The sequence below is a fragment of the Trichosurus vulpecula genome, chromosome 9, assembly GCF_011100635.1.
Source record: "Trichosurus vulpecula isolate mTriVul1 chromosome 9, mTriVul1.pri, whole genome shotgun sequence".
NCBI lineage: Eukaryota > Metazoa > Chordata > Mammalia > Diprotodontia > Phalangeridae > Trichosurus > Trichosurus vulpecula.
The window spans coordinates 100,715,257-100,739,288 of record NC_050581.1 but is presented as its reverse complement, the minus strand read 5'-3'; the positions used below and the strand labels follow the sequence as shown (position 1 = coordinate 100,739,288).

General features: G+C 40.2%; 1 protein-coding gene across 1 annotated transcript in view; it reads right to left on the bottom strand.

Annotated features, from left to right (window-relative positions):
• Positions 1–24,032, bottom strand: part of ADAMTSL1 (ADAMTS like 1) — a 371,558-nt gene that overhangs the window by 251,008 nt on the left and 96,518 nt on the right. Inside the window, exon 5 of the mRNA XM_036739597.1 lies at positions 8,654–8,780. Coding sequence (XP_036595492.1) covers positions 8,654–8,780 — 127 coding nt within the window. The remainder of the gene's footprint in view (positions 1–8,653; positions 8,781–24,032) is intronic.

Below are 24,032 nucleotides of genomic sequence, written 5' to 3'. Positions count from 1 at the left end.
CGCAAGTTGCCTAGAGTACCGAGTGGTTAAGTAGCTTGCTTATGGTCACACAGCTAATATATGTCAAATGTAGCTCTTTTTGACTCTAGTATGCCAGACTGGATTTTTTAAATTAATGGGGCCCAGAAAATGCTATTGGGTACATCAAAATGTCAAAATGTATCATCCCATAAGTAACTTAGGAGGGGAGATGTTGTAACTGGAGCTCAGGCATTGCCAAATGGTCCAGTATAGTGAAAGCTCTGATAGGGATAGTTTCCTTACATACATTACCATAACTCCTTTCTTCAGAAGTATTCAATAAAAGTATTCAGGTAAAGTATTCAGTCCTCCACAACACACTTCATTTGGATCCAATGACAATTTGAAATCTCATGAAAGAGAGTGAAACTCAGCCAGTTGGCCACTTAAATTCCACAAGGCTTTACTTAGGATTTAGAGTTGGAAGCAATCTTGGAGATGATCTTCTCCAGGGAATCTTAACCTTTTTTGTGCCATGGACACCTCTGGCAGTCAGATGAAGCCTATGGACACCTTCTTAGAATAATTTTTTTTTAATTTATAAAATAAAACTCACGGGATTACAAAAGAAACCAGTTATGGTGAAATAAAGATTTTTTTTCTCATCCATTTTCACAGACTAGTGGTAGAGGTGGGGAGAGGTCCATAGACTCCAGGTTAAGAACTCACAATTTATCTAAATCATTTATGTAAAATGAATGGTGAGGAAACAAAGACAAGGAGAAGTTAAATGACTTGCCCTAGGTCACACATGAAGAACCAGGATTTAAATATAGATCCTCTAGTGCCATTTCTCGGGTTCTTCTCACATAACATGGAGGCTCACCATTCAGATTTATTGGGGAAGGAAGTATGACTGCATATGTGTAGACAATCTCCACTTTTCCAGTTCCTTAGCAGGTCTTCCTGCGTACTTCAGTAGGACATCCCACTCCCAGCCCTCACTCCCAAACTGAAGAACTTTGGAAAAGAACGAAGAAAGCTTTGCTAAGTTGGCTAGTATGTCCAAATGCCCAAGGTCTCCTACCATGCTCTTGCTTATTTCTTCTATGTAGGGGTAGATTGTTAATATCAAGAACATTCTTTGGTGTGGCTGACTCTCTCTCTCTCTCTCTCTCTCTCTCTCTCTCTCTCTGTCTCCCTCTCTCTCTCTCTCCTCTTTCACTGAAGCAAGAGTACACTCTCAGGGCAAGCCTTTGCCTGTCTGACTTGGCTTAACAAATGAGGTCCAGAATGCCTCAGCCCAATAGGCATATTTATCTGATATTCTAAGATAGGGAAGGGTATGGGGCTGAACTCACCCCTGAGAGTTCTCAAAAGACTCACTCAATACTTGTCCAATCTCAGTGTTGGATCTATTTGGTTCAATCCAACCACACATCAAGATAAGCATTGATTTGGCCACTATTAACCTTGAATTTTACTATTGGTGTTATAATTTTAAATTCTAACAGTTCATTGGAATGGAAAAAAAAATTAGAGCTGGAGGGGGACCTTAAAGATCATTGATTCCAACCTCCTCATTTGACAGCTGCTGAAAATAAAACCCAGAGACACATTTTAAAATTTAGGACTTAACTCTTCTTTAACCTCTCTCTTATAAAGGTGTGAGATCACACAGATCTAGGTAATAGCAGAGCTGGGATGAGAGTCCTAGGTCTCCTGTTTACCACTCCAGAGAACATTGACAACATGCTAGAAATAGCATTGAATTAACAACTGTAGTTCCAGAGTTACTGACATAGGGAAAGGGAGGGAAGAGGAGGGGAGGGAAAGAGAGGGAAGGGAAGTGAAGGGAGGAAGAAAATAATTTTAAGCATCTACTACATAGTGCCAGGCACTATGCTAAGTACTTAACTACCTCATCTGAACTTCACAGCAACCCTGGAAGGAAAATGCCATTACTATCCCCATTTTACAGTTGAGGAAACTGAGGCAGAATGAATTTCAGTGACTTGCCCAGAGTCCCACAGCTAGTAAGTGCCTGAGACCAGATTAATTGCTCCTGATTCCAGGCCCAGCATTTTGTCCACTATGCCACCAATCTGTTCCTATTGACCAATAGGGAAAAGGGAAAGGCTTTTGATGGGGAGCTCAGTCCAAAATCAGATCTTACTAATCTGCCTATCAGAGGCAGCTGGCATGGAGGAACGAGATCTGGAACTGGCATTGGAATACATGGTTTTGAGTCCTAGCTATGTCACATACTAGTTATGTGAACAGCAACTACCTTAAACTCTGGGGCAGCTAAGTGGCAAGGTAGATAGAGCACCATGCTTGGAGTCAGGAAGACTCATCTTCATGAGTTCAAATCCAGCCTCAGACATTTACTCGTTGTGTGACCCTGAGCCAAGTCACTTAACCCTGTTTGTCTTAGCTTTCTCATCTGTAAAATGGGCTGGAGAAGGAAATGGCAAACCACTCCAGTATCTCTGCCAATAAAATCCCAAATAGGGTCATGAAGACTTGGGCATGACTAAAATAACTGAACCATAACAACAAAAAGATTTATAAGGGAACATTAAGGTCAGCTAACCCAACCCCAATTGTGAATCCCTTCTATAACATCGCTGATGGGGATTTCTGACGACCTCAGTGATGGTGAACTTACTACCTTCCGAGGCAGACCATTCTATTTTTATACATTTCTAATTATCAGGTAATTTTTCCCTGATATTGAACTGAAATCTGTGTCTCTGTAACTTTTTTTTACCTGTTACTCTAAGTTCTGACCTCAAGGTGCCAGTAAAACAAGTTTAACCCTTCTTCCATATGACAACCCTTCAGTTTCCTAAAATGAAAGATGGGCATAACAACTTGTAATTACAGAGTTACCCTGAGGAAAGTACTTAGTAAAAGCCGAAGCCCTAGGGAAACACGCGCTATTATCACAAAGAATTGGGACTTCTGTGTTTCTGTACCTTGAAAAGCCACTTCCAGTAACAAGGCTCAGAAATAGATGACCTCCATATGACTAGCTTAAGGAAAATACTCCTCCCCAATTTAGCCTTCTAATATCTGAAATCCTACAATGCAACCTTATTTCCTTTGACTTAAGCCAAATAGGGACTAAAATGTAGATATCCCTGAGGGGAATAACATAGTAAGTTTTCTTATATTTATTGGTATGAAGGGGATCATTTGGTTCTTTCCTAGGAATAGCCTTTGAAAAGGAGCCTGCTAAAGGTCATAAGGACTCTGAGTGGGGTGTGTGTGTGTGTGTGTGTGTGTGTGTGTGTGTGTGTGTGTGTATAAGTAATGGGAAGGGGGGTTTTCAGAGAAAGAAAAACCATGGTGAAAAGGAAGCCAGAAGGCAACAAATTCAAACTAGGCCTATTTCACAATTTTAGCCAGGGTCAGATCTGGTGCCAAGATAAGGCATTATTATTATTATAAGCATTACATGAATATGTCACTAATGTCAAGAGCCTCAAACAAAAGATGTGATCAGAAATTAAATCTGTGGGCTTTTGTGTTGGGAGTGCAGAGAGAAGAAAGATCGTGGGAATGGGTAGAGGCGAAAAGACTGAATATCAGCATAATGATTGCCCCTCAAAAAATTTAGAAAGAGTTGGCTCTATTTTAATCTTAAATGTTTTTCCTTTGTAGCATGGGATAACTATTTTTAAGGATCCCTCAACTTCTCCTTTTCTTTAGCACTCTCCATTACTCCCTTTCTATACCCTCTCTTCTTCTCCCACCTCCCCATTTTTTTTCTTTTTGTATTCCACTGAGGCCTGATAGCACAAAGGGAAAAAAATACAATTCTATAAGTTAAGATAGAAAATGAATTCAATGTGGGGAACACAAAATGTGTTTGAAGCTGGGAGAAAACAAAGCTCTTGGTGACTTTTGGCAGACCACAAGGAAAGGACACAGCAGAGCACATTCTAAGCCTCCTGGAATGGTGAGCTACATATTTATACAATCAGATTCACGTGGCAGGCTAATCTCCAACCTGCCCATGGGTCACTTCTCAGTTTGTAAATATGAGGTGGAGGGGTCTTCTAGCATGGAAGAAATATAAATGAGTGGGCTTGTTCACCATCTGCTATAGATTTTGGTGTGTTTTATGCTCAGGCTGTGCTTTATTGGCATAAATCATTTGGTCCTGAGGCCTTACAGTGCTAAGGTAAAGGGAACAATTGCATTTCATCATGATATGCAATCATCAGGTTTTGTATTATATAATTTATCCACTGAAGGTCTCCACTATAGTACACTTTATTTAGGTTATTTGCAAACCAAAAGATGGTCTCTGATGCTCTGCCTGCTTAATGTTTGTTCCTTCTGAGTCCGTCCAACTTCCAGTCTTTCATGCCACCAAACTCACACATGACCTTCCATTATGAATATCGGAGCAGGTACTTTAGTGTTCATTCTCTTGGGTGAGGAGTGAAGAGACAGAGCAGAAGACAGACATGATGGCAGATAAGTTAAAAAGGAAGACTATCTACTTCAAAAAATAACTGCTTGGTAGTTGGGATGGGCTGAAATTTCTTTGTGGTCAATATCAATGCAACCTATTGGGTAGTTTGCAGTCTGCATGGCTGGAGAGAGGGCCCCCATTGAGGAAAGCACAGAACCATAGGAATATTAGAGTTGGAGGTCTACTCTTATTTTATTAATGTCTGACTTCAAGGTCCCCAGGGAACAGTATAGAGTTCAATGCTATGAGTATATAATTAAGGAGCTTTGAACTTACAACTTTGAAATAACAATGACAAGAAGACTGGACCTCTCTGATCTATTCAGCCATTTATCTCATAGAGTCAGAGAATGAGAACTCCATAGGTTCTTAGAGGTGACTGAGCACTCCTCTTTTTGTACTTTGTTCATTCCTTGTTTTTGCCATGTGACTAGCCCATCTACTTTTCTTGTCCCACAATTCCTTGAGGCTCTCTCTTATTCCTCTTCTTCTTCAGAGTTTTTCATTGCCTATATGTTGTAGCTTGCTCACACTCACTGTGCCTGCCCGCTGTGGTACGTTTATGCCTAGGTATCCAGAGGCAGTTTTGTTCTATGTTTCTGCCAAGTAGTAACACTGGTAGAATGTTAATAATTGAAAAGATGGGCCTTACCTATTTTCAGAAGCTTGGGGTCAGTTAAGGGGCTTTGGAATTCCCAAAAGTATTGTAGCTTGCTTTGCTCCTCTTTAGGCCCAACTCATTGTCCCTCTGTACTGTCTGTCCCAAATAGAGCTGTAGAGCTCTATCTCTATAGAAATGTCTTTATATAGTTATAGATACATTGGTAGATTTATGCATATCGGTCAATCAATAAACTTTTATTAAGCACCTACATGTGCCAGGCACTGTGCTAAGTATTTACTATAGGACAAGCTCTATAAAATATCCATCCAAATCCATGTTAAAACACGGGCAACAGATATTCTTCATCCATTTGCACTTAGCTGTGTGGATAGACAGACCAAACTAAAGTGATTACGGATCTCTTCCAGGAGCATCCGCACTGTTCTAAGGCTTGACACAATCAGTACAATATGATTTACAAACAGGAAGTCTAAGCTGGTGGTGGTATAGTATCAAACTCAAATAGAAACATACTTGTGGGTTGCATCCTGACTCAGAAAACCACAAATTAACATTATTTACATTTTATTGTACTTTGATTTATTTTGTTAAAGATTTCCCAATATCATTTTAGTCCGATTTGGGCTACACCTGGGGGTTTTACAAGTGTGCTGGCTCTTGGGCTACATGTTGGCACCTTTGGACATGACTTTGTGGTAATTTCTGGACCTCACGTTCCTCTTTGGTCAAAACCTTTCAGTGGCCCCAGTGTCCATAGCCTGACACTAAAGACAGGCTCTCCACAATATGTATCCCTCATACTTTTCTAGTTTTATTTCACTTAATCCCCTTTCCTGTACTCTCTGTTCTAGTCATATGGCACTACTGCTCCTCTGACAGCACTTTTTCCTGCCCCCACGCAGGGATGTATGTATTGTCCATAGGACTTAAAACAGAGCCTACTTGTTGGAGGTATAGCTTGAGGTCATGTCCTCTATGCCAACGACCCCAGCTAATGGTCATCTCTTCTTTAAATCACCCATTTCACTTTCACCTCCCCTATACACTTTTTAAAAATTGGAAATGGTATCATATTTATGTGAGTTCATGTCTCATACCTAATTGTCAATCTGTAAATAACCATACAGAGGTCCATTGTCATCCTAGATACATGTCATGTATCTATGACACAATAAAACCTGTAAAAAGAGATAGTGGTTACCCACTGTTGATAATTCACAAAGGGGCCCATGTGTAGCTGCTAAACACACACAGGAACACAATTCCAGTGAGAGAGTAGCATAACGGAAAGTATGGCAAATTTGGAATTAGAGAACCTTGGTTTTAATCTTAGATTTGATACTTAAAGTTTTGTGACCTTGGGAAAGTCATTAACCTCACTGGGTCCCAGATACCCAATCTATAAAATGATGGAGTTGGACAAGATGGCCTCCAAAGCCCCTTTCATCTTGAAATCTATGATCATCTGGAGTTGTCTGAAGATACCAATGGTTGCACAAGAAACTCACTAATCAATTGAAAAAATAAAGATCCACATACCGGGGCATAGCTGCACACCTGTAATCTCTACTATTCTGGGACTGCTTGAGCTTATTATTTCTGAGCTGTAGTAGGGCTAAAGCGGTACCAATAATGGTGAGTTCCTGGGAGCCAGGAGCCACAAAGGAGGGGTCAAAATAGCCCAAGGTGGAAATAGAGCAGATCAAAGCTGCCAAGCCCATCAGCAGTGAGAGTGGTCCATGAGTAGCAGCTCTACCTCCAGCCTGGGCAAGATAGGAAGACTGAGTCTCAAAAAAAAATGATACATACAAAAAGTACAAGCAAGAGGAAGGCTACGAGCACAATTTGGTCCTATAATAGTAATTTCAGGTGTGCTGAAGGTTAGAATGAGTTGAGATTGACAGGAAAGCTAATGTGATTTTTGTTTTGTTTTGGTTTGGTTTTTTTTGCTACATTGAGGAAAACAGGAAAACCAAAGAAGGGATATGACTGCTGTATGGAACGGATGGGATGATAACCAACAACAGATAAGGCACAGAATTTCAACTCTTATTTTGCTACTGTTTCTTCTGTAAAGGAGAATGATCTATCACACTGAAAATGAGAGAATGAAAATGATCCCTCAGATCAGGGGAAATTTCCTAAGAATGAGTTCTGTCCAAAAGTCTAATGGGCTCCTTCATGAGGTCATGGGTAGGAGGGCAGAGCCAAGATAGCAGAGCAGAGGGAACATTTCAGCCAAACTCTCCCAACATTCCCCTCCAAACAACTTTAAAATAATAAAATTGCATCCTGGAGTAGCATTGGCCAGCAGAAGGTTGGAGTAAGACATTTTTCCAGCCCAAGACAACTTAGGATATCAGAAGGAGAGGTCTGTGGGGACTGGCCTAGAGTCTAGTAGAGTGACAACACCAGTGCTGGGTCTTGGAGGCTGTGGTACTTATAACAGCAGCAGTAGCAGCAGCAGCAGCAACAACAACTCTGGGAGCTTTCACTACCAAAAGACAATAACAGGATTGGACAATTGGTTAGAAAGGTACGACAGGAGGCCCCTGTGCTGGTACTGACTGAAGGACGGGGTGCCGCTTGGCAACTCCACTGCTCATTACCCAGTTCAAGGTCAGAGAGGAGTATATGCAATCACAAGAGAGCAGGGGTCCTGGTTGCAGTTTCAAGATGGAAGGAGATCAGGGGCCCTAGTTCCTGGTAGCAGTTCCAGAGTGGAAAGAGGAACTTGTAATCACAAGGACAAGGCAGAGTTGTATAAAGCTGAAAGCTTCACTCTCTTCCAGAGTCATTGAAGGCCAGTGGGAAGACAAAAGTCAGAACAACTGGTGATGACCCAGGATGCAGTAGATGGTCTTGGCATCTCTGATGTCTGATCAAACTCTAGGCATTGTACAGTACTGGCTTCAGCTGCCTTCAAGGTCATTGGAAGAAACTGTCTTCATCTGCCCATTTCACTGGAAGTCTTCGCATGCTTTAGGTACACATCCCCCTAAATCACTGATGAGTTTGAGTCTTGTTGGTTACCCTCAACCTGGTTTAGCCCATCTGCCAAGATGGTTTGCAAGGGTGTAACATGCTACAGCTTCTTGGAGCCACAGATGAGAGCTGGGTGCTCATCCACCTTTGGTGTATATAGAATAAAATAGGATGGTATGGGATGGGAAGTAGCAAGATAGGATGGCATAGGATAGAATGAAGTAAAGCTAAGTCTTCCACTGGGAAACTTGGCTTCTTTAGTACTGACCCACAATGGGAGAAGAATAGGTACTTTCTTCCTTTGATCAATTGAAATAATGTTTGTAAAGTGCCTAGCATGATGTCTGGTACATAGCAGGCACTACACAAATGCTCATTCCCTTCACCCCATTGGTCTGGTAGCCTTAGCCTTCCCAAATTTACCAAACTAGGCCATTGTTTAATGGAGAACAGGGTTCCCCAAATATCTGTTACTTTCATTTCCCACTTTGTTCTCAGCTGTCTCTTAACATCTGCCACAGACCAGGAGAAAGTATACTGCCAGACAAGCACCCAGAAGTTCCATCCCAGTGAAGGTCAGGCCCCCAACTTACGTTTGGTTGCTGAGAGCTGCGATTTGTACTGCCCTCTGACCAGCCGGCAGGTGGAACCGTCTCCATTGCATACTCCACAGTTATCTTCCTTGACGGTACTTCCAAGCTGGTGGTCACAGCCAACAATCTGACAAAAAAAGAAAGATGTACAGTTCAAACTGAGCACCTACTGACGGAGAGATCCATCTCTGTGACTAATTACCACCAAATTATTCTCACATCATCTCTAGAGGGCTGTAAAATATGTTACCCACAGAGGAGTCTGAACCCAGCCAGGAGTCTAACTGAACTTGGGAGTTAGAAATTCAGGACGGCTCCAAATGGTTTTTGCAGTTCAGACACAGGGGGAGGGAGAGATGGAAAAGTTTGTGTGTATGTACATGTGTGCGGGCCTATGTGTATGTGGGTATGTGTGTGCACAGACATATGTGTATGGGGAGAGGAAGAAGAAAGCAGATCATTGCGAACACCTCTCTCTCTCTCTCTCTCTCCCTCCCTCCCTCCCTCCCCACCCTTCTCTCCCTCTCCCTTCCTCTCTTTACTAACTCCCAATTTGGTCTTGATACAATTCCTCCATTAATTAATTCTTTCAAAAATTTATTAAGTGCCTATATTTTCAATTATTCAGTTCAATTCAGTTCACCCAGCGCTAGGTACCAGGAGCACAGATGAAAAGAAGTTGACTTATTGTCCTGTAAAACAAAAACCAAACAACAAAAAAACCCCAAACAAATCCAGAGATAACCTCCAAACAGAAAAGAAATGAGACTCTTAGGCAAACCATAACAGGTAATTTTTAAAGATTTACTACGTAAAGAACAATGCTCTATGTGTTCTGAATTTAGGGAAATGATCAGTAACCCACTCAGGATTTTAAGCACAATTAGGTAAGTTTACTTGCATGGTCCAACTCAGGCTCACTAATATTACTAACCTATATGAAAATATAGCTGGCATGATGTAATTTTCTATTTGATCTCCTTAACTTCTAATATCAAACATCAAATCTAGACTAAATTTAACACCAGTTTGTATTCAGAATCATGGGATTTAGAGCTTGGGGGACTTTAAAAATAATCTACTCAAGGATCTTCATTTTATTCTTCTTTAGTTTTATTGATGTCCTTAAAAAACCCCAGCTATTTTCTGATATTCTTCCTCCTCCCATCACAACACATGATAAATTGTTCTGCCATTCCTCAGTAAACGGGTATCCACTTTGTTTCTACTTCTTTGCTACCACAAAAAAGATGCTGCTGCAAATATTTTGCTCTGTTAGACCCTGGTTTTTATCTTTGACCTCCTTGGAGTATATATCCATATAATAACTAGGTCAAAGGGCAGAAACACTTAAATGAATTTTCCCTTTAATTCAAAATTACTTTCTGGAAGAATGAGATCAGTTGACAGGGTTCACAACTGCTTTAAAATTGTACGCATATAGAATGCTACCATCTTTAGGAAACACTGAAAACAAAGGATCTCGAGAATCACGGAATGACTGGGATGAAGTGATTTGGCGAGAAATAAGCAAAACTGAGAGAATGATATACACGATGACCATAATGATGTAAACAGAAACCCCACTAAAAAGCAGTAAAACTCTGATTGATTGTAATGACTGATTTCAGGCCAGGGAAAGGAAGATGGAGTGATGGCAGAATAGACCTCCCATCTCTCTGGAGAAAGGTAAGGGACTACAGAGATGGCAATTGTAATATATTACAATATATTTGTATATATATAATTGTAATTGTATAATTGTAATAATATAATTGTAATATACATTATGCCAGATGTGGTGGATGTGACAGTTGGTTTTACTTACATGTTTGATTTGTCTTAGTAATAGTTAGTATTTATATAGTGCTTTATGATTTGCAAAGAACTTTATAAATGTTACCTCATTCTATCTTGACAACATGCTTGGGAGGTAGATGCTATGAAAATTACCCCCATTTTGCAGATGAGGAAACTGAGGCACAGGGTGAGTCACTTGCCCAGCGTCACATAGCTAGTGTATCTCTAATGCCAGATCTGAATTCCAGGTCCAGGTCTCCATCCACCATCCACCTGGCTGCTTTATAAAGTCAATAAACATTTATTAAGTACCTACTATATGCCAGGCACTATGTCAGGCACTGTGCTAAGCACTAGGGATGCTGGGAAGAGCAACAGTCCTTGCTCTCAAGGAGCTCATAGGAAGGTTGTGTGTGTGTGTGTGTGTGTGTGTGTGTGTGTGTGTGTGTGTGTAAGAGAGAGAGAGAGAGACAGACAGACAGACAGACACAGACACAGACACAGACAGGGAGAGAGAAGCATTTAGGGTGACGGATAGAAAAATTTAAGGGGGGAAAATTGTGGTGCAAAAGCAAAAGACATAGATAAAGCCATTTTAAAAATAGGAATAGAAATAGTATATTTTTAAAAATTATCTTAGTGTGCCTGTCTTCCCACAGTTCCTCTGTCAGTGACAATTTCTTTCTTTTATTATCTTTAACAGTTTAATAGATAAGATGACACTTTCAGAGCTGCTTTAATTTGGATTTCTCTTATTTGTAGTGATTTGGATAAAATGTGGTTGATAGCGTGCATCTCTTCCTTTGAAAACCATTCATAGCTTCTGACCGCTCCATTTTGGTGAATAAATCCTTCATTTGATTCATGAGGGAGCTGGGGCTCAGAAAGGTCAAGTGATTCACCCAAAGCACCACTTAGGCTGTCCTCCTCACGCCTCTCATGCTCATGATCCTTATTCCTGGTTTAATTTAATTGCTTCTTCTTTTTGACTACATTTAATAATCGCAAACATCTGTTCAGGCAATTGTTAAAAATATGATTTATTTAGCATTTGGTTTTGTATGTGCTGGGTTTTAAAAAATGCGGTGGGTAATGTGTACTTTTCAAATAAAAAAAAAACAAACACAAACATCTTTTAAACAGATGACAAAGTTATAGCTCCTTCAGAGTAGCAAACATTTTCACATGAATAATCTATTAGGAAAACATTGTAAAAAACACTTGTGTTTAAAATGAATAGACAGCAACTTAGTCAAATCCCCACAGTCAAATTGCTGTCCTTTTCAACCTACTGGAGAAACTATAGTCACTGTCTCAGATTCCATTTAAGCTTTGTCTACATGGATCCATGTTGTGGTTAAAAAAAACCCAAACCCTTTGTTAGTGTCCTTCTACATGACAGCAATGAAAATATTTCCATGGGCAGGAAAAAGTACTTGTGGGTGGGCTGATAACCCTGCAGGCACTAGTATGTACTTGTTCCAGTTTGGTTCTGTTAACTGTGTGGCCTGGGCAATTTTTTTTATTGGTGGCATTGTTTGTACTATCAACGCTGCTTTACAAAGAGTTGGTCCAATGGGCTTTTACCTCACTCATCAATCAGGTCTAGTCACTAGCCAATCATGTTGCAAGCAAGGAGTCTCAAGAGGGGGAGTGGAGGGCGGGAGAAACGCCAAACAGTCAAACCACTAAACCAATGGTTCCAACATGTGGACCACAGAGTCACGAATCCAAAAGCAAATCTAACAATACCTTCTGTTGACTGCATAAAAGAACTCACACATAAATGCATCACTATCTTTCAAATTATGTGTATACTATTATGATGAATAAAATACAAATTTATTTAAAAATGTTACCAAAGTCAGAGCAGCCTTTTGCCAGTATGCATGTTCTTTAAAGATGGACACACAGTACACTTTTTCTTGTGTTGGGGTCCACAACATTTGTTGACATTAAACAGGGATGATCATACTCTGAAAAGTTGGGAAATAACACACTGAACCATTTGATTCCCTTAAGGAGTTCCCACTTTTGTTTGAGAAAAATATTTTGAATATCTTAATGGCCACTTGAGCTTTGACACACACACACACACACACACACAATTCCCTATACTTCCAAAATATTTGGGGCTATGCAAAAAGGGCTTTAATTTTCCAATGTGCTTTGCTTTATACAGAGATGCAATGACCAAGAGGTATGAAAGTGCTCCCTCTCTAATGCGAGCATCTGAAGTTTGCCTGAATTTTCTCTTCAAATTATGAAGACCTCTGATTTCCCCAAAGGGCTTACATTTCTTTGGAACTGTTCTGTATTATTATTTGACTTGAAAGGAACCAAAAGAGATAATTACATATCGCAAAAGCTGTGTTGAGAACAGTTAAACTTTGCAAACCTAGAAAATAGCTATGCTAAGAATAGTTAAATGGAAAACTACATACTTCAGGGCTAACTTGGCCCCAGAACTTGATTTGGAACTCTCAAGTGTGGGTTTGTGAACCCTAGGAAATGAACCAAGTTAGTTCTAACTGTGTTTTGTTTAACTTCATTGTTTAAATGACTAACATCTTTCTGACACAATTGTTTTTTTCTTCATATCGATTCTTCTTTAAGATGCCAAGATATTCCAACTCAATTCTTTTTTACATGTGGAATACTTTTCTATCAGATATAATTTCCTTATTTTTATCCAAATGGACCTTTTTTAAGTTATATTAGGCAAGTAAATCACTGTTGAGAGACTGGAATCTGCTGAATTCAATAAGTGTTAAATAACAATACATAAGTAAAAATGCTAATTATAATCTAACACTGTAAACGGAGAGGAAACTAGGGGAGACATCAGTCTTGGTCCAACTCAATGGAGATGTTTACTGACAGAAATAGCAGAGTTCCATCAATTCAGACATAGAACATTTTAGACATAAGATAGTAAGATACTTCGGTGCTTTGAAAGACCTATGCTTTCATAGAATGGGACCTCCCTCCACAAGTACAGATCACAGCTATTTTATCCTGTGTGATTCTTGGCTATGACTTCCTAAAAATCCTCCATAGCAGATCTGTTGATATGCAGGAGGTCTTTCTATTTCTTTTCATTTCTCCAGGGTTACCATTGTATCATTCAGGCCATCCATCTATTGCCACTCACTCTCACTAATCAGTTAACCTTTTTCTGATCTTATATATCCTTAGAATGAGAGGCAGCATTGACATAGTGCACTGAGTGCTAGACTCAGAGTTATGAAGACCTGGGTTCTAGTCCTTCCCTGAGCACATAGTACGTATGTGGTCCTGGGCAAGACACTTCATATCTCAGTGTTTACTATCATTTAACCAATTCCCAATCCACATCTTTCCCCATTTCTTCCTCCTATTCAACTCTCTCATTGTCCATCTGCAAATTGGATTTCAAGGATGTGTGAATGCTATCTCCACTGATGTGGAGTGCAATTCCTCTCTAGCTCAGCAGATAGTCTCTGAGAACTCTGTGGATAAAAATATTACCAGCTTGTCACCTGATGATATTGGTCATAAGCCTCCCCCAATTCTGTTAGGTTGGGTCCTCAGCCAATAGATAAACAGTCATTCACCAGGCCCATGGTCTGAGTCTTAGTTTCTAAGTCTTTAGTTTGGCAAAATCTAGAGTTTGAGTTTTATTCTCATGGTCTTTGGAACCAGGTTCACCTCCATAGCACCATGAAGCATTGCAATAGAGAGAAGCAGGATTTCACTGGAAGAAATTTTTAAAAATTCGTTCACTTAGCACCAAGTTACGATTATATCCACAATAGGCATTTGCGATCCATTATTTTTTCAGTGTGGGTGGTAGGACTGATCTCTCTCACATTATGGATTTCACATGGTGGACTTCACTGAGAAGGCTTTGTACTTTTCTAGTACTCAACTTAATGAGCACATGTTATCTGCAAACAGTGGCATGCCAAGACATTCAACATTAATGGAAAATTTTTCTCTTGTTCAGATCTTTCACAAGACAGCCAATGCCTTTTTCCAAATACCCATCTTCCAGCTAACATTTTGATTTGTGTCAATATTCAGCACCGTATGAGAAGATGGTCTCTTTAGTCAAGCCTGTCATGGCATCTCAGAAAATTTTGTCATTGATATAAGAGATCTTCTTGCCTTACTCTACCAAAGCATATGCTTTCTTAAAATCATCAAAAAATAAGGCCAGTGAAATCAGTGATATTCAATTGAGATCAAAAAGAAAGACCAGGTCTGCTCAGACAATCACAAAATGAGAGGGCAATATCTCTATAACCCCTTCCTGGTGTGAATGAGGATGCTTGAGAGTCTGTTCTGTTATCAGCTAAGGATAGCCAAAGCAGAGAATTTGGGGATTATGTGTTATCAAGAGCCACTCCATTTTGGATGAAAGGTAAAAATCAGCTTTTAATTCCTCATAGCTATTGACGACCACAGAAAACTCTGTGATAGGAAGGGCTCTGAAGAAATATTGTGACTTACTTGACAACCACAGAAACTTCTGTGATAGGAAGGGCTCTGAAGAAATATTTTGACTTACTTTAGTATGATTCTACCTTTAAGTTACAGCTGGAGCCAGCAAATATTCCCTATTTGCTATGCTAGATGGTCGTATGATGTTTCTGGCTTCCCTGGAGTGTCACCTCAAGTATTGTTGCTGAGCAATGGCCAGCCCAGTCTGGCTGAAGTGAGAGTCTGGGAACTGTTTAGAAAACAGGTCTGCTGTTAAGATGTTATTTGTATTGTACACAGGTCATTAGTGGACCATCATCATCTGCCACTGTCCCTGGTTTTTCACAGGCATACCATTTGTACGGTGTGTCATCCTCTCAAAGAGCTCCCACAATGGAGCCGACTTCTCTCTCTTCTCCTTCAGGATTTACTCAGAACAAACCCTTCCTAAACAAAACCCCAGAACAATAAGATCCAATCCAAGTTGGCTCAGACAGTAAGCTTTCTGGCATGGACTGTAGCTGGGCTCTAAGGTAAAGATTTCATGTTGGATTTTAGGCATTGGGCCGACAATAAGGGCTGAGATGGTTTTCTCCCTGCACTCTATTAAGCTGACAGCAAGCGAACAGGGAGAACACGAGACTAGAATTCTCTAGACACTCAGATATGTACAATAAAATGTCTTCACAAGGAGCTGCAGGAGAAATAAGGGGGACTGAGTTAATAATGCACACAACGTAAATACTACCAACTTCGGGGCAGACAACTTTCTCCAGACTGACAGGCTCGTTTGGGTTCACCTGGTTAAGTACAGCAGTGGCCACATTTAAAAGTTTCCCTGCGGGCTCCCTAGGCTCCAATAACAAATAGTGAGCCAGTGATGTCAAGCTTTTGTGGGTCCAAACTGTGAAGTAAGAAACTTCCAAATTCCTTAGTTTTCAATAGTAGGAGACAAGAATATGGTGAAAGTAATTCTGCAAACCTGACTGCACTTCGAATAACCTCCCCTCCTAGTTTTGTTCTACCTCCCTCTTCATGACCCCAACACATATACTTTTTGTGACCTATATGCTTATTGCTGTCCTTCTTCAGTCATTTTAGTTGTGTCTGACTCTTCATGACTCTGTTTGGGGTTTTCTTGGCAAAATACTAGAGTAGTTTGCCATTTCCTTCTCCAGCTCGTTTTAGAGATGAGGAAATTGAGGATTTAGAGATGAAGAAATGAGTGACTTGCCCAGGGTCCCACAGCTAGTGTCTGAGGTTAGACTTGAACTCATGAAGATGAGTCTTCCTGACTCCAGGCTCAGCATTCTATCCACTGTACCACCTAGATAACTGGATTTAGAGTTAGAGGACCCAAGTTCAAATACTAAGTACAGCTCTACCATTAGTATGTGCATAGCCTTGAGCAAGGTATTTAATCTCCCTAGGCTGCAGGTTCCTCATTTGTATAATAAAGGAGTTGGACTGGTTAGTATCAAAGGATTCCATGATCATGCAATCTATCTATAGAGGATTAGGGCAGCTATGTGGTGGACCAGGAGTCAAGAAGACTTGAGTTCAAATCCAGTCTCAGACACTTACTAGATGTGTGACCCTGGGGAAATCACTTAACCTCTGTTTACCTCAGTTTCTTCATCTGTAAAATGAGCTGGAGAAGGAAATGGTAAACTACTCTAGTATCTTTGCCAAGAAAACCCAAATGAGGACACAAAGAGTCATATATGACTGAAGCAGTAACGACTATATAGTACTTGGCATAGTGTCTGGCGCTACATAAGCGTGGGCTATCGCTATATGTTGAGCCTATATAGAGGACTCGCAAACCTGTGTACACTGCATCCATCTCTGTCCTGTCTTTTTCCATAGGAATAATAGTCTACCCTATCATCAGCAGCAATGGCTTGACAGCACGAAAAATATAGGTGGTCTCTAGAATCTTGTAGCGGAAATAACGCTTGATTTGGATCAGAAGACCTGGCTTTAAACATTATTCTGCTGTGTACTGTTTGACATTAGGTAAATTCACATTAATTTCTTTGGGACTCAGTTTCTTTATCTGTAAGATGAATAGATTAGACTCACTGATCTTTAACATCCCTTTCAACTCTAAGTGCTATGATTCTAACTGTGTACAGAAGATATTCACAATTATCAGCAGCCCCATGAAGAAGAAAAGAGAAGGATTTCAAAAGCACTGTTCCAAAAATGATATGTCCTGATGTGGTATGTTCCACGAATCCAAAAGTCCACCATTAGAGATTAATTCCTTTGATTTACAGCCAAGGAGTTCCAAGGTTGTAGGGGCTGCAGTCAGCTGAGACTTTTTTTAATCCAAAAAAGCATTTTACCTAATTATCAACTCATGAATTAAGAAGTCAGTAGGGTTTGACCACTGGCCACTCACTACCAGAACATGATAGACTGCCACTCAGTGTCATGCTAGCAGGACTGTATTCATTCACAATTGTGATTGAAATTAAATACAATGGCATAATGGAAAGAACACTGGATTTGAAGATAGAAGATTGGGTTTGAGCCCCTGCCCTGATGCTTCTTAGCTGTGTTACTGCAGCTGTGTCACTTTGCCTCTCTGAGACTTAGTTTTCTCATCTGTGAAATTGAGATCATAATATTTACATTATCCATTTTATGATTCATTGTAAAGAAAGTACTTTGTTAAACTCTAAGTGCTAAAGAAATTTATGGTTATTATTAACAACTGTCTGATCCTGAGCAGGCCATTTAAACTTTCTGTGTCACACTTTTCTCATCTGCAGAACTGCAATATTATATTAAAATACATATAATAAACAAACACTTATATATACTTATATATATTTTAGTGGACCTGTGATTGCATCAATGCAGAGAGCTTCCTGGGAGGAACTTTCTCTACTAATGCAAATTACCACCTTCTCTGCAACTTACAGTCTCAGAGAACTGAGTGATATGATATAATATATAATTACATATTCACTTAAGCAGGTTCTAAGGAAAGTGCTTTGTGAACCAGAACATGCTCCATAAATGAGTTATTATCATTATTACTGTGATTGTGGAGAGCCTCAAGTGAGTGCCAGGTTAAGGCATGGGGATTTATTTTGTAGTACAGAAAGGTTTGAGTGACAGGGTCTGGGTCAGAAGACCAACCCAGCAGTTTATGTGATGGACTGGAATGAGTTGAGACCGGAGATCTGATCCCAAGGAGTGGGCTTCTATGAATGTATTTAATAAGACAAAGCAATAGCACAAATCGAGGTTGCTTGGGTTTGGTGACTTTGAGATTACTTAAGAAAAACAGATGCACATTTAGAGGTGGGGATTTTTGGAGGGAGTGGTCTTTTTTTTAAAATAGACCTTTTTTTGGTAACCTCACAACATTCAAAATTCTGGGGAAAGTATGTCCACTAAGACTTAATTTCTTATATATGGGAGATAATTATTATACTACAGTTTTCCATTAAGCCAATAGAAAATTCTAGAATACTAGAAAATGAGAAATCCCTTATTCAAAGGATAATTACATCAAAGAAGACTTTCCCTGCAGGCAACATTTTCTTTTGGATTTAACCACCCCACTCATAAAAGCAAACCTCCAAGTGGATTAGTCAATGTGCAAGGGTAGTATAATGTAGTATAATGGGCAAATTTCAGAATTTAGAGGCAGAATATCTAAATTTGAGTACTAGCTCTGCTACTTGATAGCTGTATGATTACGGAGAAGCCATATCCCCTCTCTAGGTCTCAGTTTATTCCCTTGTAAAATGAAGAGTTTTGATAAAATGACTGATCTCTAAGGTTCCTTCTAGTTATAAAGTCCTGTGACTCCTGTCTGGATTCTAATTTCAAAACCTTTCTTAAGATGGCCCAACCTATAATGAACACCAAGAAACACTCCTATCTAAAAAAGAAAAAAAAGTCTGGGAATGGCACTGCAATTTTAATTATTTTGATACTGTAATCTTATTGGTATGGGTCATCCCTCTAATCAATGGAATTCACAATTTTAATCTGCCTGGGAGATAGATATAGTCTTTGTGAGTTTCTATTGATAAAATAATCCTTCTCCCTGTACCTTGGCTATGGTCAATTACAGTTGGAGTCATTTAGATCTAGTACAAATGTATAGATACCTCTTTGAAAGGAGAAAAACAGAATTGAGTGACATTGTGTAATTAAACAAATCTTGAAATATGTAATAATCATCCACTAAAATTCATATTAGTGAAAAAAACTATTAATGATAGGATCATAGATATAGAGCTAGAAAGGAAGCTTAGTCAAAGTTCCTCATTTTACAGGTAAGGAAGCTAAGGCCCAGAACGTTTAAGAGAGGGTCAGTCAGTCAACAAGTATTTGTTATGTGCCAGGTACTGTGCTAATACTAGAGATACAAAGAAAGGTCATTACCACCAATGTTGAGGGAGAAAAAACCAGGGATTCAAGAATCTGAAAACTAAAGTTCCCAGGACTGGAGTTCCCAGTTGAGGGGGAGTATCCCTCAAGGACCGGAGTATTGGAGAGGGTCGGGGCCGTCCAGAATGAATTCACAATCTCAAACATTCTTTAAGTCAAAATGACAAAGATTTATTACTCTTTACAGAGGGCAAGAGTTCTTAAGGAATCTGCAACCTTAGAGGGGTGCAGGGAGAGCTTTTATAAGAGATTTGTGGGTGAAACATGCCAATTAGGTGCTTTGAGGTGGGATTAGGGAGTGGTTAAGGGGTGTTCAGTTTTTAAAGGAACATGCACTTTTTGTATCTACTGCGCAGGCATATTTCCCAGAGTTCACTGGGAAATAGCCCAAGGTGGGGCTACTAGGAGGAGTGGTTTTGACTGTGAAACATCACTAAGTGAACTAGTGGTCAGGGCTAACTGGGTATATCTAGGTGGCTTTCATCAAATGTCTTGTTAGACAAAATAAATGTAAGAAGTATACAATTGACTACACCTAGGATACATATCAATGAAGTCAGTAAGTAGCTAATATTGTCATGACCCAGTGCATAGTCAATTATCAGTACACAGGGCTGCCTACTGGGAAAGGAGCAGAGGTAAGTGTGTTGCTAGGGCATGCTGCCCTTGAGCTAGAGAGACAGTATTTTGAGGCTAGGGAGTGATGTGATTTTAGAACTGGATGTGGTTTTGGAATTGGGGTTCAGGCACAGGCACCCAAGCAAAGGCTGTTAGAATTAGGGTCCAAGCACAAGCATCCAAGCACCCCATCACCACCAACAAAACCAAAACCAGTTCTTGCCTTTAAGGAGCATAGATTCTAATGCAGAAGATAACGTATGAGCAACTAGGTTTATGTAAGTTCAGTGCAAGATGGGTGAAATTAAAAAACAGGAAGGCATTAGTACCTGGGGACAATGGCAAAGGCCTCTTGAAAATAGCATGATTTGAGATGAGTCTTGAAGGATGTTGAGATAGAAATGAAAGGATAGCATTGAGGCAGCTAGGTGGCACAGTGAATAGAGCACTGGCCCTGGAGTCAGGAGGATCTGAGTTCAAATCCGGCCTCAGACACTTGATACTAGCTGTGTGACCTCGGGCAAGTCACTTAACCCCAACTACCCTGCCTTCCCCCCTCAAAAAAAGAGAAAGGATAGCATTCTAGGCATAGGAGGTAGCCAGTGTAATTCAAGAAGATTGGAGATGGGGCATTCTACTCAGGGAACAGTAAGCAAGCCAAGGTAGCTTAGTAGGGTATAGATAAAGTAAAAATATAGAAATTCTGGAAGAGTGGACATGGTCTAGGTTGTGAACAGCTCTAAATGCCAAACAACAGAATTTATATCCTAGTGGTAACAGAGAGCCATTGGAGTTCACTAAGCAAGTGATAACATCATCAGAATTACTCTTTAGAAAGATAATGTTGATAGATTGTAGTAGAGAGAGACTTGAAGCAAGAAGACAAGTTAGAAGGTTATTGTATAGTCCAGGTGGGAGATGGTATGGGTCTGAATTAGGATTGTGACTTCATGAGTAGAGAGAGGAGGATATACTTGAGAAAGGTTCTGAAAGTAGAAATGCTAACATTTGGTAATGGATTAACTATGTGTGGTGAATGAGAGTGAGAAGTTCAGGATGGCACTGAAATTACTGGTGTGGGTGACTGGGAGGGTGGAGATGCTCTCAATAATAATAAAGAAGTTGGAAGAGGGGGGGGTTTGAGGGTCATATAGCAGGAGAACCTAGAAAGGAGAGAGAATTCAGGAGAACATGGTGATCAACAGGGTCAAATGCTGCAGAAAGGTCAAGGAAGATCAGAACTAAGAAAATGGAACTAGATTTGGCAATTAAAAAAAATCAGATCTAAAGAAAAATTGCAGAGGGCTTGGAATTAAATGAGAGGTATCAGCTGTAATGGCTTTTCAAAGAAGTTTAGCTATGAAGGGGAGCAGAGATATAGGATTCTAGCTAGTGGAGATGGTTGGATCAAGAAAGGGTTTTTAAGGATGGGGGAGATGTGGGTATATTTGCAGGTATCATAGGAGGAGTCAGTAGGTAGGAAGAGACTGAAGAGAGAGTGGGAGCAATTTACTGGAGAAGAAGGTGGGGAGGGGATCAAAGATGTGGGGAGAGGCAGTTCTTCATCTGAGACCAAACTGAAGGAAGAGACTATGGTGTGAGATATTCCAAATGACACAGGAGGTGAGGACAAGGGGAGAAGAGAGAGATCTTAGAGAATGGTCTTAATTTGGGAGGTGAAGTATGAGATGAGGTCTTCAGCAGAGAGGGTGTACTGTGGGAGATCTGAGGCGAGATTAAAAGGTTGTGAAGAGTCTAGAGAACAGGGTAATGAATCAATTAGGGAGGAAGAGAATTGCTTGCCTTATTTTTGTGAGGACCTAGTTGAAATTTGATAGCATAAATTTGTAGTGGGCTCAGTCATCAAGGTACCATGATTTTCTTCAGCTTCATTCAGGAGAATATATAAATAGAACCGACAGAGGCAGACAGTGGGAGTAATACAGAGCTGAGGTTTAGAAAGGTATAATTCCTTGGTTATAGGACGAAGAATGAGGTAACTGAGAGTGGAAGATTGTGTGGAGTTGATTTACCAAGAGGCTGAAGTGTGGAAAGGAAGAGAGTGTAGCCAGCGCTGGCGTAATGGCCCCTTTTGGTTACAAGAATGCTCTAACATAAATATTTCATTTGACCCTTATGGCAGCCCTGTGAGGTAGGTAGAACAGGTATTATTATCCCCAGGTTATATGAGATTCTCAGAGAAGAGAAGTATCCAGGAGCACACAGCTAGGAAACAGCAAAGTTGGAGCTGGAACCCAGATTCTTGGCCTCCCAAGCTTAATGCTATGTATCTCAGACCTGCATCCAATATTCAGTCCTCAAAAAGTGAGAGGCTAGGAGATCCAGAGGATCCAAAGGAGAGCCAAACTAGGAGATCCAAACTTGGGTGACACCCCTGAAGAAATTTACAGATCATACGGTAAGCAGAATAGATGATGAAAATATTAGAAATACAATGAAAAAGGGAGAAGATGGAAGCATTTTTTAATCCCAGAAACAGTTTTTATCAGTATTTGCTCACTTTTTAAGGTTATTGGAATCAAGATTAAGGGCTACAGAAGACCTCTGAGACCATATAGCCCAATCCCCTCATTTTAGAAGTGAGGAAACTGAGGCCTAAAGAAGTTAAAGATTATTCAGGTAACAAACGATAGAGCTAGAATTGAATCTGGGTCCTCTGACTCCAGATGCATTCATTTTCCAAGGTCAAGATAAGGAGACATCAAATATATTCAGATAATGTCAAAGCTGGGAAAAATCTTAAAAATTACTTAGCCCCATTCCCTCACCCCTCAACTAACAGATAAAGAGAGGGAAGCACAGAAATAGAAAGGGACTTGCCCCAGGCCTCCTTTCCTGGTTAGTATCAGCAGCCTGTAAAGTAAAATGCTAGCATGATAGAAATTTTAGATGCCTGCAGTCTGATTTCTTTTAGTCTTGACTTATTTTAAGTTTAGCCCAACCTTCTTTGCTCATTTACATGACTGCACTGAGCCCCATAAGAATTTTTTTTTTGCAGGTTTAGTTTTGGCTATTTTTTTCATCTAGCAACTGTATGAATTGACCTCACAGAGACACGTGTGAATAGAAACACAAGAATCTGTTCTCACCAGATGGTCGGAGGGGTCTGTACTTCAGCAGCCTGCCTTCTCCCTCCTCCCTAGCCTGCTTCCAAAATTAGGGTGTCTGGAGAATGCGAAACAAAATTATACAAAGACCTGACCCCTGGCCTTGCTCCTGTCTTTCAGTCTGTGAAGTACCCAAGAGGGAGAGTGTTGAATTTGGCCTCACTTCACATGGCATTAACTTTAATCTTTGTGAATCGTGGTGACATCATGGCATACTTTGACATCACTGCTCAGGCTCCCTTCTGCTGCTGGGCATACAGTCGAGAATTTCTATTCAAACAGAGGCCTCTTTTGTTAAGGAGACAGGAGAGCAGCTGGTCTTCTGCCCTGGTACAAATGTGGCTCCTGCTGGAATGTATCCACACAAGCATAGAGCCCCCACAAAGCAGTCATTCTGCTGCTGTGGTCAGACATGCTCACGCATGCATGCACGCACATACAAGTGGTAACTCTATAAAATAACACGAGAAAATTTGCATTTTTCTAGTTCAAAACCTTAGGCCATGCCACCATTCAGCTGAGTTTTCATGGACAATAAAGATCTCACTAAAAGGCATGGGCATATAATTTAAACTCCATACACCAGAAGAACAAGTAAAATGCTTTGGTTGCATGTGTGTGTCGGGGGAACGATGAAGAAAGGGCAAGGACACAGATGGATAGAGAAATAGCACACATTCCCCCCATCACCCACAAAGAACCTTTCTTCTCCTTCAAATGGCCCAATCATCTAGAGCCTTGAGAACCAGTTTGCCAAGTGGGACAATTTTGAGTGTGGCCTCCAACTCTTCCTTCCCCAACACGCTGATCACAAATGACTGAATAACAGCAATTAATATTTATGCAACAGTAATAGTAGCAAGAATTTACATAGGACTTTAAGGTTTGCAAAGTCCCATAGGGGAGTGTTATCTCATTTGATGATTTACATAGATAAATATTTTAAGGTT